Genomic DNA, 17,360 nt, shown 5'->3' with positions numbered 1-17,360 from the left:
AATTGCATATTGTAGGTTTCCTATGAAGCTCACAGCACTGAAATCAGCACAGAAAATGGGATGTTTTTGTCTTGAGAATTCTGAGCATGAACTGACCTTACACCATTAACAATTCATGAAAAAGACTCACAAAAGATAAAAGCATACTTTTCTTTTGCTTATACACTCTTCTTTCCCCCAAACCCTACAGATATTCACTGGTTTTCCCCTGAAAGTAACAAAAATGACGTGCTTGAATGCATTACAAAACAAGCTTGCCAGATCTAAAGAAAAAAAGTAAAGCTATGTAAGTTCACTTTACACTGAAACAAAGACGACATTGTGTCAGTGCTTGCAACACAGTGAGGGGGTATGATTTGCAACTCTCCTGAGGGATGAAATGGATTTCACAACCAACCCATCTGTTTATCTAACAGTTGAAATTTAAGGTATTTACTAGAACTTTTTAGTGTAATCTGTTACCGTTGCCTGGGATGAAGCCATTTAGCTGTAATTAGGACAAAAGTCAAGGAAAGAGGCTTTCAGCTTCTGTATGACAGCCCTGGAAGGCTCTGCTCCAAAGGGGTCCAATGTGAGAACACAAATCTTTCCTAATCACACTGGACTTTTTATTGAGACACTTTGAAAGAAGTCCAAAAAAATGATAAAATATAGTGAAACCATTTATTTTAAAGTTCATTCATTAGATATCATCTAACAGCTGAAATGCCAGAACTCTAACATTTCACCTCTTTATGCTTTTAAGAGCTAAGAAGAAAAGAAAAAAAACCAACAAATGGAAAAATCTTTGGCTTAAATCTTATAGGGAATACCAGAGCCAGATAGAAGTTGGCACACCATCATTCTGCAGAATGATGGCTAAACGTCAACTCTGGGATATAACAACTTTCGTTTTGGTTTATCTGACACCATGGCCAGATACACTACTTTTATTTAAAGCAAAGTTCTTATTCCTTTATTAAATATAGGCCATATTAACTGCATGTTTTGTTATTTTGCCATTCCTTATTGTTTTATTTAACTTATTTAAAGACAAACTTAACATATAAAACAAGAAAGAGTAAATCCTATCCCTTGACTTTTCAGTATTCTATTTTGGGCAAAAAAAGAATCTTTCTTTGTAAAATAGTCAGTGCCTAATATTGTGCTGGATACATTTTGGTCCAAATTGCTTTAATAAACATTTAGATGTGCAGTCCTGCACAGCGTCACAGGATTTAAGTTAGGTTCATGCTTGGACCATTGCCTGGGCCATTGAAATACCTTTACTGCTTTTTTCTTTCAGTCATTCTCTTCAGGGTTCAGTTGATGATCTTGTTTTTGTGAAGCCATCTGTCAGACTGGCTTGTCACATTGGACAAATGCTTGGCATACAGATGAGCTCATTGTCAGTTCAGTGACTACAAGGTTCTCTGGTTGAGGTTCTGTGGCTATAAAAGAAGCTTAAATCATCAGCCCTCTACCATAGAGGTCGTCACATTTGATGATAATCAGTTAATAAAATCGATTTTGTTATCTGCACCCTGGCTTCTATATTTCCTCCTAAACCCTATAGAAGAAGTGATTGTGTGCACAGTTTATGCCATGGCCGGGTTAGCAATCATGGGGACTTTCATTTTTGTCATGACTTTATAGATTAATTTCCTGTCAAATTTTTAGGAATCATGGAATATATTCTCAACATTATCCAGTGAATATGCAGCTATGCTCCTTATTTTAATGATAGTTTTTAAATGTATGTGTTGAATTTTTCTTATGTTTCAGAACAACTATTTGATTGCAGGTATATTGTATGAAAAGATTATTGCCTATTATTGATATTTATATATATGCTTTTGACATGATGCAGACCTAAATGAGTCAACAGTAGAATGTCTGACATTTGTTGGAATCCTGCTTCTTTCTACTAATTTGACTTTATTAAAATCACAGATTTCACCCGTTTTATTCAAATGAGTCACATATGTGCTTCAAATAAAGCGCAATCTGTGAGTGTGGTCCAGCTGACTGTGAGCCAGTTGGACAAGGTTACTGTAAACAAGACAGAGCTGAGTTGAAGAAGAATTTAAAGACAAAAAAAAGGTACTTATAATTATATGACTTTGGTACATAAAGACAAAAAACAAGGAAAATGAACAGAGCTGATGCAAAAATTGAATCAAAGGGTAGAAAGAAAAGATTGTTGTGTAGGAGTGCATGTGTGGTATGTATGTGTTTTCCTTCAAAGGGAAATGCAAAATGAGGATCAGACAAAGTGTGTGTGCTGTGTTAAAGCAGAACTTCAAGCGGTTTGGGACATCAGTCAAGCTGCCTTTGAAATCCTAGAGACACGTGTGTTTCTGTGGGACTCAAACTGAGGCAACAACAATTTTTTTTAATATATGGTTTGTTTTTGGTTGCTGGAACTTCAATAATCACTGAATAGGATTCACCTTATTTTGGCAACCTAAACATGATTCATTAATAATGTTTGATCTGTAACCTTAAGCGTAAGGGAATTTATAAGACATTTTTTCAGGTGCTTTAACCGGGGGCCATAACATTATGCCACGTCAGAAGTTCTGGATAGTTCTGGATAGAACATACTGAATTTAATTCAGTGGAAGTTATTTATATAACGCGTCAACACGTCACTCAAGGCCCTTGAGATCCATGTTTGGTTAAGATTTTCTCTTAGTTTGTGGTCCAACGTTTTTGTTTACTTTACTTCCTACATTTATCATGTTTTTATATTAACTTTCTTTTATTCTGCTGTTGTTTTCCATCTATTTTACTGTTTAATTCATATAAAGCACTTAGAAATGTCTTTGTAATGAATTTTGAACTTGCCTTGCAAAGTGATCTCCGGCATTGTGGTTGACTTGCGACTTACTGGCAAAAAAGGTCTTTCATCTGAAATCCAAAATTATAGATTGGCATAATTACTGCTCTGACTTGGTTGTCCTTTGGCCAAATGGAAGGCAATAATATTTTAGGCTATTTGCAGGAACCCAACCATTCTGAGAATCAGTTGATGCATGTTGATGTGGCTAAGGAATAAGATGCTAAACTTCCCCAAAATGGTGGAAATTTTATATTGTAAAATGGAAAATTGAAATATTATATAAATAAATGTTCTTTAATTAATTAATTATCTAATAATTTTTATTAATTATCCAAAGGACAGAGGGATCCTGACCTCTCGCACTGTTGGGATCCCCATGTATGTGAAATAGGTAAATAGGGCTGATACCACAGAGTAAGAAACATCTGCTCATCACAGTTCCTCACCTGCCTTCAGTTTACTGTGCATTTGGTCTTTCTAGGTTATCTAATTAAATTTTTTGACCACTAGTCTCTTTAGGACAGGGTGCTTTTTCAAAGGTTTCCCTTTACCAGGGCTTGTTAAGGCTCCCACATAGTTGCGCTGACTTTTGTGTACTTATGTATGTGACTTTGTTTAAAGCAGATTATTTTCAATTTATTCTGCAGTTTTACAAAACACTGCTCAGCAGGAAAGCCATTTGTGATGACCCGCAGCATCGCAGCCACTCTCTTTGCATCACTACAAGGTGTACTGTGGAAGAAGAAATGGTGAAGCAGATCATCTAGACTTTGTTTCTTTTCTCTTTTGTAAAGCCAGAAAGCAAACTCATAATGATGTTCCAATGGCAGTGTGGAAAAAGAAGGTATTTGTCATGAGGAAATTAGACATAAGAGGTACCATCAACAATTAAGGCTGAATCGTACGTGCAGTCTCTGCATGGTTCACAATTTGCGCACAGTTTACGAAGGATGCCAGGGCCTTTAGCTTAGTTTCATGTAGGAGCTTTCTGAACGTTACAGTACCCACAGATAGCAGAACTGAAGACTTGCTTTCATTATCTTGGAGGAGGTTATTAGATTATTTCTTTAACCAATTAGAATTATAGTTATCTTGTTGTGGTTTTCATTTCCCCAGGTTGTTCTACATTTATTTTTATTTTTTTCCTCTCCATGTAATTTTCAAGTGAGGCTAAATTGTTCATAGACACAACAATGATTCTACCAAGGTTAAGAAATGGGTGCTGTACAGCCAGAATGCTCAACATTCCCTGTCTTTTTTCATCTTTATCTTTTAATAAGGTCCACTGGTTTGACATCATGTTTCCAACAGAATGAATGACTGAACTCACAGTGCTCCTATGTTAAACAAGCCCCTATCAATTAATGATTCAATTACATAGAATCAGAAGCAGGTTGCCATGGCTGTTGGGTCTGCTGGTTTTTTATTACTCTCCTTCAGACACGAGTTCAGTTATTTGTCATAGAAATAAAATTCATACCAAAAACAGGTATCTTTTTAATCATTTTTGACTGTTTCTAGTTGGCACACCGCTTCCTGAGATAATCTAGCAGTAGTTGGCTGACCTTATGTCCTAATTTGTGTTTGACAGTCCCTCATTTTTCACTTCTGTTCTGCCAACCCACATTTGACTGGATCAAATTAGAAAAAAAGTAAAAAAAATAATAATTTACCGATCATTGCACCGTGTCTTGACTAGTTTTGATCGATTTCTAATTTGGTCCCTAGATTTGACTTAAAACTAATACTCCATTTGGCTGGGACTAGTATTTACAGCAATGCGGACAGCGGCCGCCACAGCGTAGCAACGGCGCTGAGAGGACAAGGAGAAAGTTGGGTAGATGGGGAGGATGTAAATATATATATATATATATAAACATGTTACTGTCTCTCATTACCTGGAATACAGCATGAGGCTTCTTGTTGTTGATATATATGTTTCAACCATTGTTACACTAAAAAAAAAATCTCTGCTTGAAGAGAGAGAGCAGTCTTTCTCTGCGTTATATTGGTCTCCTGTGTCTGCAGCTGATCATGTCACGTAAGAGCACAATAAGCGCCATCCCCTTCCCTCACTCTTCTAAAATATTGATTTTTGAATTGTTTTATATTTTCTTAATTTTTAAAATGTGTGCATCGAAAAAGCTTATTTTTTCTTTTTTTTATTATTTTTGTCAGTAATTATATTTATTTCTGTTACAAAGTACCAAAAAGTATTGTAATACTTAATGGTACTAATATTGATACCAAAATGTTCATAACAACCCTAGTCAAGCCAAGCTGCTCCTAATACTCTTGAAAACTGAACAGGTAAAGGATTTTAATACCAAAATATGATGGTAACTTCATTTAAAGTAAAAGAACAGCCACAACAAAGACTGCAGAGTGCTTAATAGCTGAGGCCAGTGACAGATGATTCTAAGAGTGTTTGGTGAAGTTGGCAAAGTATTTTTTAAATTTGATATTAGGGGAAAACGACTCTAAGCAACACTGTAAAAGTGAGTCACAAGAAGATGCACAGCTGAAAAACCTGCATTTTTCCTGCATTGTCCTTCATAAGCATGCTAGTTGTCCCACATTTTTGTTTTTTTTAAGATCTGGTCACCCCAGTCTATGGCTATACAGCAAAGACAATTTAAGAACAGCCTAGGACAGCATTACAGAAACTGCTCCAACCTGTTTTTTTTTTTTTGTGGTTATATTTCCATCATTATGTCATCAACAGCCATAAACAGCGGAGACTGGAGTCTAAGCAACAGGGAACAAATTTACCACAGAAATTACCATGCTGGAGATTCTGGTTTGAAAAGCGGGACTGTTGCGACAGTCTCTCATTACCTGAAATACAGTTTGAGGCTTCTTGTTGAGACAAATACATGCTAGCCTCAGGGAGTCTTACAGAACTTTCTTGCAGGAATGGATCAAAGCTGGAGCAACATATTTTCATCCTTCAATAAAACTAAAACATCCAGAAAAGTTTGTTGGTTCAATGTATAAAATAAGTCGACCCAAATAAATTATTTTTAAACTGTGGAAAAAAATCTGCTGTTGTGACATAACATAAATGATTTAAAGGCTTGTTTTGGATGACATTCTGACAATTATGGATAATAAGGGAAGGCTTAACAACAAGCACTTGTAGGGCAAGGCTCGCTGTGTGTCATTTTTGTGGTTGTAAAGAGTTAAGCACTGCTTTGTCAGAGCAATTACAAGCCAACAAGCTTTGTCTTGCCATCATGTGTCTTCCTACCCCGGAGATTCCTGATGATGCCTTTTCAGCCCCTTCCACGCCCATGTTCTTGTTTTACCGCTCCAATCTCTTGTTTGTATACAGCTGAGCTGCATCAGCACAGCAATGCTGCCTTTAGTCATTCATCACAGCATCAACTGTGTGAGTTGGGAACCAAAGAAGAAGCATAAGAGGAGAAGGAAAAAGACATACTGTATGTGTATGGCAGTGTACGGCATTTACAGAGGCAGATAAGAGAGGTAAGACAACTGCCTTTGCGCTCAATTGTAGAATGATAATGTTTTCTTTGTGTAGATTTTGCAAGAGAACAGAGAAACACATTCACACACTTCTATAAAACTACATTTTTCAGCTATTAGATATTCATTATTAAGCAAGCATTTTAGTTTGTCCAGGTACTTCTCAATACTGCCTAAATTCTAACACTAGATACATTATTAGCTGATCATTATGATGACAGGACTTATTATATAAACTAAAAACGATTGTAAATGACTGAATGCATTGTTTTTGTAATATTCCAAATCTGTGAAGACGTGTCTGAAAATATATCTTTCGGGGTGATAATGTAAATAGAAATCCAATTTTAAGCTTGCTAGCAAGCTGAGCTCTTTGACCCTGAGGCACTTTTTGATAACGAATAAGACGCCTCATCTGAGGTTGTCATGGAAACGATAAACTATATTACTCTTTCACTATGATATTATGCATGGATCACAAAGTGCTTCTTTCTTATTGTATGTTGTAACATCGATGACACATCAGATAAACAAAAAGGTCTTGATATATACTATATATCTGGTGTATTTGTAAGATCCATAAGCTCAGAAGTAAAACTACAATATGTAGTGTGCTGTTTTTCAAATAAGTAATTTGTCAACTCTTATGTAAACGAGATTCAGACTTATAAGTAAAGCAGGAATTTGGAAAAAAAACCTTAAATGTTATAGCAGGGGATTCCTGTTCCTGAAGCTGTAGTGTTATTGTTTTAGAAGAAATCTATTATAGTATCAAGAAAGGGATTTCATTTTTTTACAGGGAGTAGTTGGTAAATAAAAAATGCTCTGAGTGGTGCCCGAGTGGATCTCATCAGTGTTAACTCAAGTTGTCAGAGTGTCGGTGGCAGGATGTGTGTTTGGATCAGTATTGGCTGAGTAAGGTTGGTGTCCTTGAGTCTCGTGTCTTTCTCTCTGGGCAACTTTAACTCTCACTGACAGGGAGCAATGTACCTCGGACCACTTGGGTCGACATGCCAGACTGAGAATCTGCTGCCTTCCAGACAGAAGTGCCAGAGTTACTATACCGTGATGAACTGCTGGACAGTGCAACAGCGTAGTTCCAGCAAATAAAATACATTAGATACTGAATTACTGCGTTAAATTTTATTTCATCCTTAACTGCTGTGGTATATAAAAATGTCTTAGTATCTATCTTTTGGATAAAGGGAAGCAAATTTATAACAGAGCTTACGTATTCCAGATACCAGATGCCAACTTACCTGTTACTACGTTTTACAGTGGTTAAATGGTGTGGGCACTAGAAAAACTAAAACAGCAGGATGTTTCAACCTCCAAACATAGTTTAATAAAGTATTCTAGATAACAATTCAATATATCAGCTTTATAAACATAGCTTTCTAAACAACTGACATCAAGGTATGATTTCAAATGATGCTTGAGTTCTAATCTGTAGCCCTGTTCAAAATATGTGGTCAAATTATAAATTTCCGTTTAGACTGGAATAGATTGATTGACTAACAGGAATACAATGGCTATTAAATGACATATGAAAACTTCAATTAATTTTATATTTTTGTCAACATATTTTATATGCTTAAAGGTTGGGACTTGTCACTCAGTAACTGACAGAACATTTCTTAATTTATCAAACCTTTAATAGCCGTCTTGAGAGGACTGAGGATTCACATTCTCCTTAATGACCATCACTATTGAATTCAAATCAAAATATCATCAGAACAAAAAAGAGCAGATGGGCTTGTAATGCCCCAAAATAACGATAAATACACAAATCTTTTTTTCTTCAGGTTACTGTAATAATATGCAATAAAATTAAATACTTTTCAGATCAGTTTAACATTTAAAAATTTTTTATGAAATGTTTATTTACATTAAATTAGTTTTCTTTACTTTTTCTGTCAAAGAATCCTGTTTATATATAACCCAAACATTATTTACTTTAATACAAATGTTTTAATTGAAGCATTCACTGATGCAGAATAAGGAATTTCAAATTTGCTCTTCAAATAAACACAAAAAAATCACAAAAAACAAACAAAAAATCAAGCAGTCAGATAGAATTTTTGTTTATTTTTATCTTATACGTTATGATGTTAGCTCCTACCTATGCTATCTTTACAGGCATAGTTCTGATTTAGAGTAGTGATATAGTGCTCTGATTGTGTCCACATTTAGCACTTTCTACCCAGCCTTGTGTATCCAGTTGTGGAGAACTACAGTATATTTTCCCAAGCAGTACTTGACTTCATGACATCAGCAAAGCATCATGATGCATGAACCTAATTAAACCGGTGTATGTCTCATTCTTTAGCTAAAATTGTTAACTTCTGCTACCTCGAGCCACAGTGGAGGCTGTGTGACATTTGCCGTGACTTGATATGCAGCATCATCATCCTTTCCCGCTCTTGTCATTCCTCATCTTTTTTTGTTTTGTACCTGATCTGTTTCTTCGTAGTTATCTCATCATTTTCCTTCTCATCTCCCATCTTTACAAGGTTGGTATTTATGTTACCCTACCTATCGTCAGAGGGAGAGAGTGGGGAAGCTGAGCAGGTCTAAAAGAAAGAGTACTGTATGCCGTTACCTTGGCAACTGCATCTCGAAGCTTAGCCTGTTCTCTTCCAAATACACACACGGTTCTCTCTCTCAAACACAGTTTTTTTTTCCCCGTCATCCTGCCAGGCTTAGATTAAAGCATTCCTCTGATGAGGCTGAAACAACGGCAGAAAGCGGCTGAAGAAACAAGGGAGCTGGCCGGGCTTGTTAGGAGAGACATTATGCTTTTCTTCTGTGATGAATTACTATAAGTGAAGCCACATATCAAACGCAGAGCTTGTCAGAGATCTACACGAGGTCTGCAACAAAGGAAATAGCAGGCCATACTCTGCTTTGAGATTCCCTCCTCGCCTCTGCAGAGGTCTTTGTCAGTTGGCTGATAGTGGCAATTGTGGGTAATGGTCTGTTACAGGAAATTAATGCATTCGCCTGGCTTCGCTGCCTCACTCTATGACATCAATCTGTGCTAATTTGCCAATTAATCTGATTCGATGAGACGATGACTCTATAAGGGACACAAATTTACCTCCAACTAACTTTACATTGTGTGATTTGTGTTTTTTATTACAGGCTCTTTCCTTGAGTCTGAACTTGCAGGGTAAAGGCTTTTTTCCACCACCACCGGACATGGCTGCTTAAAAGCACCTATTGACTCAGGTGTCTTCCTGTAATGTGTCTCAGTTGTTTGTACTCATTAATAGGTCCACAGTGGGGATCAGGTATGGTTTACCTGTAGCTGCTGTGGAATAATGGGTTGCTGGGAGCAGAACTGAAACGCGGATGTTTACATACGCATTTGCAGATGAAAATGTTCTGTTCTGTAGTCCAGGTGGAAGTTAGAGGAATAGTTTCAAATGTTTTAGAGTTAACAGACTTGATTTAGTGTAAAAGAAGTCCAGACTACAGTATAGCACAGTGTTATTCTGAGGAGATCAAAATAGACTTGGTGTCTTTTTAAACATCCCCATCCTTAAAAGTATGAACGGTAATTTTTTTATCCTTCAAACCATTATCAGGTTTGCATTCAGTGATCATTGACAGCAAAGACAACAGTAAATAAGCTAAGAGGCGATTTGCATCCAGTGATCTTTCTGTACCAAACATGTCCTGAAAATGTTGCCTAAAAAGCATTCCCTGTGTGAGGGAGTATTTCAGCTCTTTATACTACCTTGCATTTATTTTCAGACAGTAACTAACCAAATTACTTTAAATGTTCTTATTTTGGTATTTGTTCCATACAGGAAGTAATTAGTAAAGCATTGCCCCCAGCCTATATATTTAATGTAAATTAACTGTGAATGCACTTTCACTGACCGTTTCATTTGAAGATGATGAAAAGCCAGGTCACTATTGAACTCCCACAACATGATAATCTTCGGTGAAAATTCAGACATTAAAATAATGTTTGCATGTCTCAGGATAATGTGCTGTACTGATCTTTGATGAGTGACCCAAGCACTGTAACTGATATGAGCTGGTTAATTAGTCAGGCATCAGCTTATGGAATTAGTATTTAACATTTAACCCTACTGTCTAACAGACATGGTTACTGTTGCAAGCTAAAAGAACTTTAAAATAAGAATAATAGCTGAAACTTTGTTAGCTTTTTACATGTGACTGACAAAACTGGCCTATACCTGGTGACATTGGTTCAAAGGTTTATAAATTAGCATTGACATACACAAAATTATATATTTTTCAAGTTGGGATTTTATGATGAAAAAAGTTTGGTTTCCTATCTTCCAATCAGTTTGATCTATTAGCTTAAGCTAAATAAGTAGGTAAGACAACTTCTAGTAACACAACTTTCACTAAAACAATATTCTGAGTTTTTATGATGCATATATTAAATATTTTTCAAGAAAAAAAAAATCAAACACACAGTCACTTCGACCTCATTTATCCAAACAGTGAAGCAAATGCATTCAGAGAAAAATGCAGTGATGCTGATTGTTAGCTTTATTCTTTTTTGAGAAGGCATTATTCTTCAGAGCCTCTTCTCATCAATCAAAGACTTTAGGTTGGATTCATATCCACAGCAAGTGAGAAACCAGTTTCTGTGCTTCACTTTTATCCCAAAGGATAGGAATTCATTTTTGTCGAATCACCGTGATTTAGTGTAATGGGACAATTTGCACGGTTGGGGAGCTGAAGAAGACAGAGTAAGATGAGTTCACACTCCTCTAACCATGTATAATATGTCAAGACCTTCCATGGCTTTGAGTCCAGGCATTAGCTGTCTGTTCCCACAACCGGTGTGAAATGGTTTTGCTAATGCCTTGGTCATCACCTGCATTTCCCAGGTGGATTAAAATGATGTGATTTACTGCTTGTAGAGCTGAGACACCACCATGGACAAAGGATAACTATTATAGTTTCAAGTAAGGTTACCCTAAATCACAGCATGATGTCAATAACACCATTTCAAATGGTAATTTACTGTTAAGTAAATTGTTATGTAATGTAGAACATAAATGAATTGATTTCATGAAAAAATTTAAAAACAACAATAAATCCCACTGCATTCAATTTTCATAGATCAAATTCTAGTATAAGGTCCCACAAACCTATTTAATATTTTCAACTGGAACATGCTTTATATGCAGGATGTTAGATCTTCTCTTTTATTTCACTGTTTACATAGTAACACTGAGAGTATAATGAGCTATTTTAGTTTTGTTATTAGATGCACTTTGTGTTCATACCATAACTTGGCTTTCAAAACAATGTTATATTTAAAACATTAACCTGTGTTTATTTTGTACACCAAGATTTTGCATGATTTAAGAAAAGTCTTAGATTTAAAAATCCTATTTTTTTTGCCCTTAAAGTGTCTTAAAATGTTTTTCCCAAATATCTCTTATTTACAGCCTATAGCTAACAGAGTTTTAACCACAAGCAGTCTCTTTAAATGTTTTGTGTTATTAAGTGTCCTGGTATTTTGCTGCCAAAGAACATGTCAAGGTCACAAGCATTCTTTTCCTTTGATAAGAAATGTACCTAGTCTTTATAAAATAATTTTACACAGCATGAAAAATAGGTAGATTTGTTGTTTGACTCATTAAAGGCAGCCGGTTAGCTGTATAATTAATAAAGAAATGCATTCCTATCATAGAGGAGTAGCATTGTATGTAATTGCATTATCCACTGGATATGTAGCATTTTTGTATTATCAGATACTACCCTTTTCCTTTTGTCTTTCTGCCAATGTCAATCATTCTGTTTACAAGTTTGGCCAGGCAGTCTTTCAAATCGACTGTGAAGTTTATTTTTATTTTAATTCAATATCTTCAACCTAATGCAGCTTATAGCCACAGATACATAAAATGTGCTTCATAACAATGCAAACTTATGTCACACTGAAGTCTACATATAAAACCCTTGTTATAACACTGGCTGTTATAAGAATCCAAATCTACTGATTTAAATTATGTATTAAAATTTTATGTAACGATCTACAACTCATCATACTACACTCTACAGTTGTGCTTAAAAATGTACATACCCTCCCATTAAGGGAAATTATAAATTCACACTAGTAATTCAAATAGCACTAAACTGAAAAAAGTCATTGAAAGTAAACATTTATAGAGGATAATTTAGTTAAAAATATTTTCATGCACTAACTAGATTTTATGCATGAGAAAGATTCCCTGTAGGAATGAACCAATTGTTATGAACATATTTTGGTATAAATCTAAAATCTGCATAATTTTTACATGTTTTGTTGTAAAAGTTTTAAATTACTAATCTATGCTGTTATATTAATAGTTAATGCTTCCAATCATATTGGTTGATTGGATTTATCTGGCATCTTACATAAATTATATTGTTAACATGGAGATATGTCCATTATGTTAACATAAGATAATGGAAGTTCAAATTAAGTGAAAATAAGGGCTGCTCAGGGATGCAGTGGGTACCACTACTGTCTTGTAGCAAGAAGGTTCTGAGTTCCATTCCGGTCCGGGGTCTTTCTGCATGGAATTTGCATGTTCTCTCTGTACATCCATGGGTTCTCTCCGGGTACTCTGACTTCCTCCCACAGTCAAAAACATGACTGTTAGGTTAACTGGCTACTCTAAATTCTCCTTAGTTGTGAGTGTATGTGTGAACAGTTGTTTGTCTCTGGCGACCTGTCCAGTGAGAATCCCTCCTCTCATTGACAGCTGGAGATACCAGAACCGCTCATGATTCCAGCTGGTATAAAGCTTGACGGGGAAAAAAAGGATGGTATTTAATAGAATCCACAACTCTGTCCATTGCTTTCTCTTTAGGGATAAATATTAGGGATGGACAGAAACACAAAATATGAAAACCAAGGTCCTAAACCAAAAACTGAAACACCTGAAACACATTATTGGGTCAAATATTACAACCATTATCAAAATATTTATTTACCACTGATTTCTTTTTGTTATGCCCTTTTACTGCGAAATTTTATAATCTTTTGGAACACAGTGTTTAAACTCACACCTCCTGACTCAAAAACTGTCTGCTGTGCGCCCAACTCTGATAAACTCCACTCTCCCTGTGCTCTCTTGGATCTTTTCTTTGCTTGTTCAACGTTTCTTAGAGCTGGATGTGCTGTTTGTCATGTAATCACAGGTTTTGTCAGTGTTGTTTCTGTGTTAAATGTCTATCGGCCATAACTTGCGCTTTTCAGTCATTTTTGTCAGAGAATCTTCAGTGCATCTGTTGTCTTGTCAATGGAATCTACCAATGTTAAGCTATCAATCTAATAAACAATGTTGATCTAAGCCCCTTTCCAGTACGATAAAACTGAATAAACAGCTGCAACTTTAAGTCTAAGAAAAAAATCTGTTTGGTATTTTTGATGTTTGCCAGAGTGAATGAAAAAGAAGAGTAAAGGGAATAATGTATTAAACCAGATGTGAAACCTCCACAGCTTCAAAGCATTACTTGCCTTACAGCACCTCCTCTACCTCTGTTATACCTACAAATCCACAACTTCTTTGCCCTAGGTTTCATCTATTTTTTTTTTTCTAGTTGAAGTGTAGTACTATGTTTTTAATAAATATAATGCCAGATTACAGCCTAAGGGTTGTGTAAACCATTTAAGTCAACCAAATTGGCTGTTATTTCTTTTTTGGTTCAAATATCTCTTCAGCACCAGCTTTATATCTGTAGTTTCCGTATTTCCCATTAGCCTTCTCTGCCTAATAAACTGTGAATCTTTGTTGCATGGATGTTGCGTTTTGTTGTGGGCAACAGAATTCTATACTTTATATTCCCTGATTGATCCAAAATCATTGTTTAGCATTAGGGCAAAGATAGATATGTAGGTCTTCTGGAACAATGGTCCCTGCAAATCCTTACCAATCTCGCAAGCTCTTTTAACACCAGTGTTTTAAGTGCACACACAGAATTAAATAACCATGGTTTTTATTTGATTAAATGATTTAAATGGAAAGCTTCAGACTGTAGACTCTAAAGATTTCATTGTTGCCCGCTCTTCTCAAGGATCTTTCTGAGTGTGTCTTTGTTTTGACATGCCTAGAATACACACCTCTTCAAACTGACAAAACTGGCTTCTCTCTCCTCTCAGTGCTCTTGTAGTTTAACTCCTCTCCCAGCTATGTAATGGAACTGAAGGGAGGCACCTGCTGATTTTCAGGAACATTGACTTAGCCAGAAAACACAGATGGTTCATGGTAAAATTAAAGAACTCGCTCAGTGCTATATATCTGGCCGTGTCTTGGCTGGATTCTAGTACAATGTGGTTTTTATCTTGTAATATTGGAGAAAGGTAAAAGTGTACGTTAATGTCTTAACTCTGGTATATAATATCCAAGTTCCAGAGACTTTTTATCATGATAACAATACACATACTTTTAATTTGTGGTTTAGTATTTATGAATGACTTATATAATGTACTAAGAATCAGAACATAACTGTAATCCTGTTATGGGAGGAATGTTCCATTTATTTCTGTGAAAGTTGTTTGGTTTATCAAGAGTACTCAAATATTCACTTTCAAAGGGCAACACCCTAATCTAGGTCAGTTTTAGTTAAAAAGATTAAATGTGTGATTGGTACTTTTTATGTCGATTAGAATATGTTCTAACTCTATAGCTAACAGCTGAATTGGACTTTAATTGGAAAGGTTTAATGGAAAGTTTATCAACATCTCTAAAGTAGAGCACAGAGATAAAATTATAATAAAGAAACTAAATGAATATGGCAGCTTTAGATCAAAGAGAAAAAAAGTTTGACTATCGTAATGTTGCATGTGGACCTTCCTACTGTCTGGTAACTGTGACTCATTGAAAAAAAAAAGTAGTCAGTGTGCTACCAGGCAAGACAATGATATGCGTATGAGTGTAATATGGTAAATGTGGCTCTGGTGCTTTGAGTGTTCGGTACCCTCACAAAAGCTTGGTAGAAGCAACAAGCCATGATATTTGATGAGGCTATAAGCAAAGAGAAATCCTGTAAATTCTGTTGATAATTAGGTTTCAGAAATGCATCCAACCAACAATATCAGACAACGCACACACAGCACAGACAAGACTCAACTTCACCATTATTTGTCAAAATATATTTATTTATTTTTGCATAAAGTGCAGTTTTTTTTAAATGACAAGTTTTGTTAAAATATTTTCATTGATATAAAATATATTAAAGCTTATGTTTGCTGTATTTTTACCTTTTCCCAGGTTGGTGTTACTTCACTAAGCAACTGAGGTGGACCTTAAGTTGAAGGAGAAGGTAGCAACCTGACGGGCCTCCCTGAAAGCAGGGGGCAGCAGCCGACATGCAGGAATCCTCCTCTGACAACAAGATGGCTAAGCAGGTCAGTGAGGCAATATCATAACTTTCAATGTAACTAAGAGGACTTTGTGTGTATAAAACACTGATCTTAATGTATTCACAGGATTGCTGATAGCCTGTTGGTAGTACAGGGTTGGTTGAAGCCACCTGCTGCCATATTGGTACTCCCTAGTTAGACCGGTTGCAATGTAAACAATATGTGTGGAACAGCATCAAACAACAATGACGTTCTCCCATTTTCCGGGAGACTAAAATAAAGATAAATTCATCACTTGGACACACACTTGCTATTTAATAGCACAGGTAGATTACAGTAACTATTGATAAAACAAAATAGGCACATCACATTGCATAGTCATTATGAAGTCAGCGAAGTCTATAAATCATGTAATATAACATATGATAAAAATCCATCACAGCAAAATTAATGTGTTAATGGAGCATAATAATACAGATGTGCCAAAATTATATGTCTGTTAATGCTGTAGAATTTTCCTATTTGCAAATTCTGCATGCATGAGGCCATCTACTTTTATGCTGTGTCCTTGCATTAGCCTTTAAAAATGTTTGAGTTGCTTTTTTTCCCATGAATATAACATAGAATATGTTTTAGCAAATGAGTTTTTCAAATGAGAAATACAACAAACACTACAAAAACAACAGCGACATTCACTTAATAAAGAATTACTACATTTACATTTCACTGTGAATTACTTTCTATTTACTCTACTTTCTTTTTTCTAACGTTAGACACAATGTCGATGGCTAACTCAGTCAATATCTTCGAATCAGTCCAAGAAGGCCAGACTAATGTTACGCTACATACTTGACTATGATATACATCGGCGTATATATGGATTTTCTTGGTTAGTAAACCTACTGACTGTGAAATTACCTGTTGCTCTGTTGGTACTGGCTGTGAAATGACCTGTGAAACGTCTTCCCACAGCTGGCAAACTGCTTGTTTTTGTAGCCAAATGCTACACACACAGGCATTTTTATGGTGCATCTTCGTAGTTTTTTTTTTTTTTTTTTTTTTTCTTCGGCTATCAGCAATCCAGTGAATAAATAAAGATCAGTGGTATGAAACACTACAAACATCATAGAGCACAAAGCTGATCTACTAACCATGTACTTTTGTTAACTTGCACAAGATATTCAGATAACCAGATATATTTACCTACCAATGACATTATTATTTATCTAATCTGATAACAACGGAAGCAGTTCCTTCATCTACTGTACATATTATATAGATCAAGACTTTTATGCTATATACCCTTTAAAGTCAGGTGCAAAATTACACAAAAAATTGTGGTTTGGAGTTGTGGTAAGAACAGGCATGACAGAGAGGCTGGAGAGGCAGGCAAGAGAGAATATTCTGTCTGTGTGTCAATGTATATGACGTGCAATAAGAAATGGAAGAACAGGTTAGCAGAGCAAACCTGAGAAAATACTTCAAAAGGCAAATTCTGAAAAAAAAAAGTGATTTTTTTTTGTTAAGGTTTAGGTTTAGAGTATTTAAACAGTCTGTTTTCTTAGTATACTCTTAGGTGGCAAACCCACTGCTCATTTATATAGAGTTTTATTTTTGGCTCAAAGCAGGCTTTTAAAATGCATGTTGACCAATTTACCTTTAAGTGAGCAAATGGCTACTTATTCATGCTGATGGTTTAAG

At 35.6% G+C, this 17,360-nt stretch overlaps 1 protein-coding gene across 16 annotated transcripts in view; it reads left to right on the top strand.

Annotated features, from left to right (window-relative positions):
- The window catches only part of LOC119785995 (band 4.1-like protein 1), a 136,613-nt gene that overhangs the window by 48,913 nt on the left and 70,340 nt on the right, over nt 1–17,360 (top strand). For 15 of the 16 annotated variants that reach the window (XR_005281118.1, XR_005281121.1, XR_005281123.1 and 12 more), the window contains exon 2: nt 15,568–15,704. Coding sequence is in view for 8 of the 16 variants with exons in the window: in XM_038289031.1 (XP_038144959.1) it covers nt 15,666–15,704 (39 nt within the window). In the remaining 8 variants the exon portion in view is untranslated. Of the gene's footprint in view, nt 1–6,165; nt 6,314–15,567; nt 15,705–17,360 lie in introns of those variants that run through there. The other variant, XR_005281119.1, reaches the window with a different exon arrangement.

The sequence above is a fragment of the Cyprinodon tularosa genome, unplaced genomic scaffold, assembly GCF_016077235.1.
Source record: "Cyprinodon tularosa strain WSP-4 unplaced genomic scaffold, ASM1607723v1 ctg261, whole genome shotgun sequence".
NCBI classification, from domain to species: domain Eukaryota; kingdom Metazoa; phylum Chordata; class Actinopteri; order Cyprinodontiformes; family Cyprinodontidae; genus Cyprinodon; species Cyprinodon tularosa.
The sequence above is the reverse complement of the archived record's forward strand: the minus strand, read 5'-3'. Positions and strand labels throughout refer to the sequence as shown.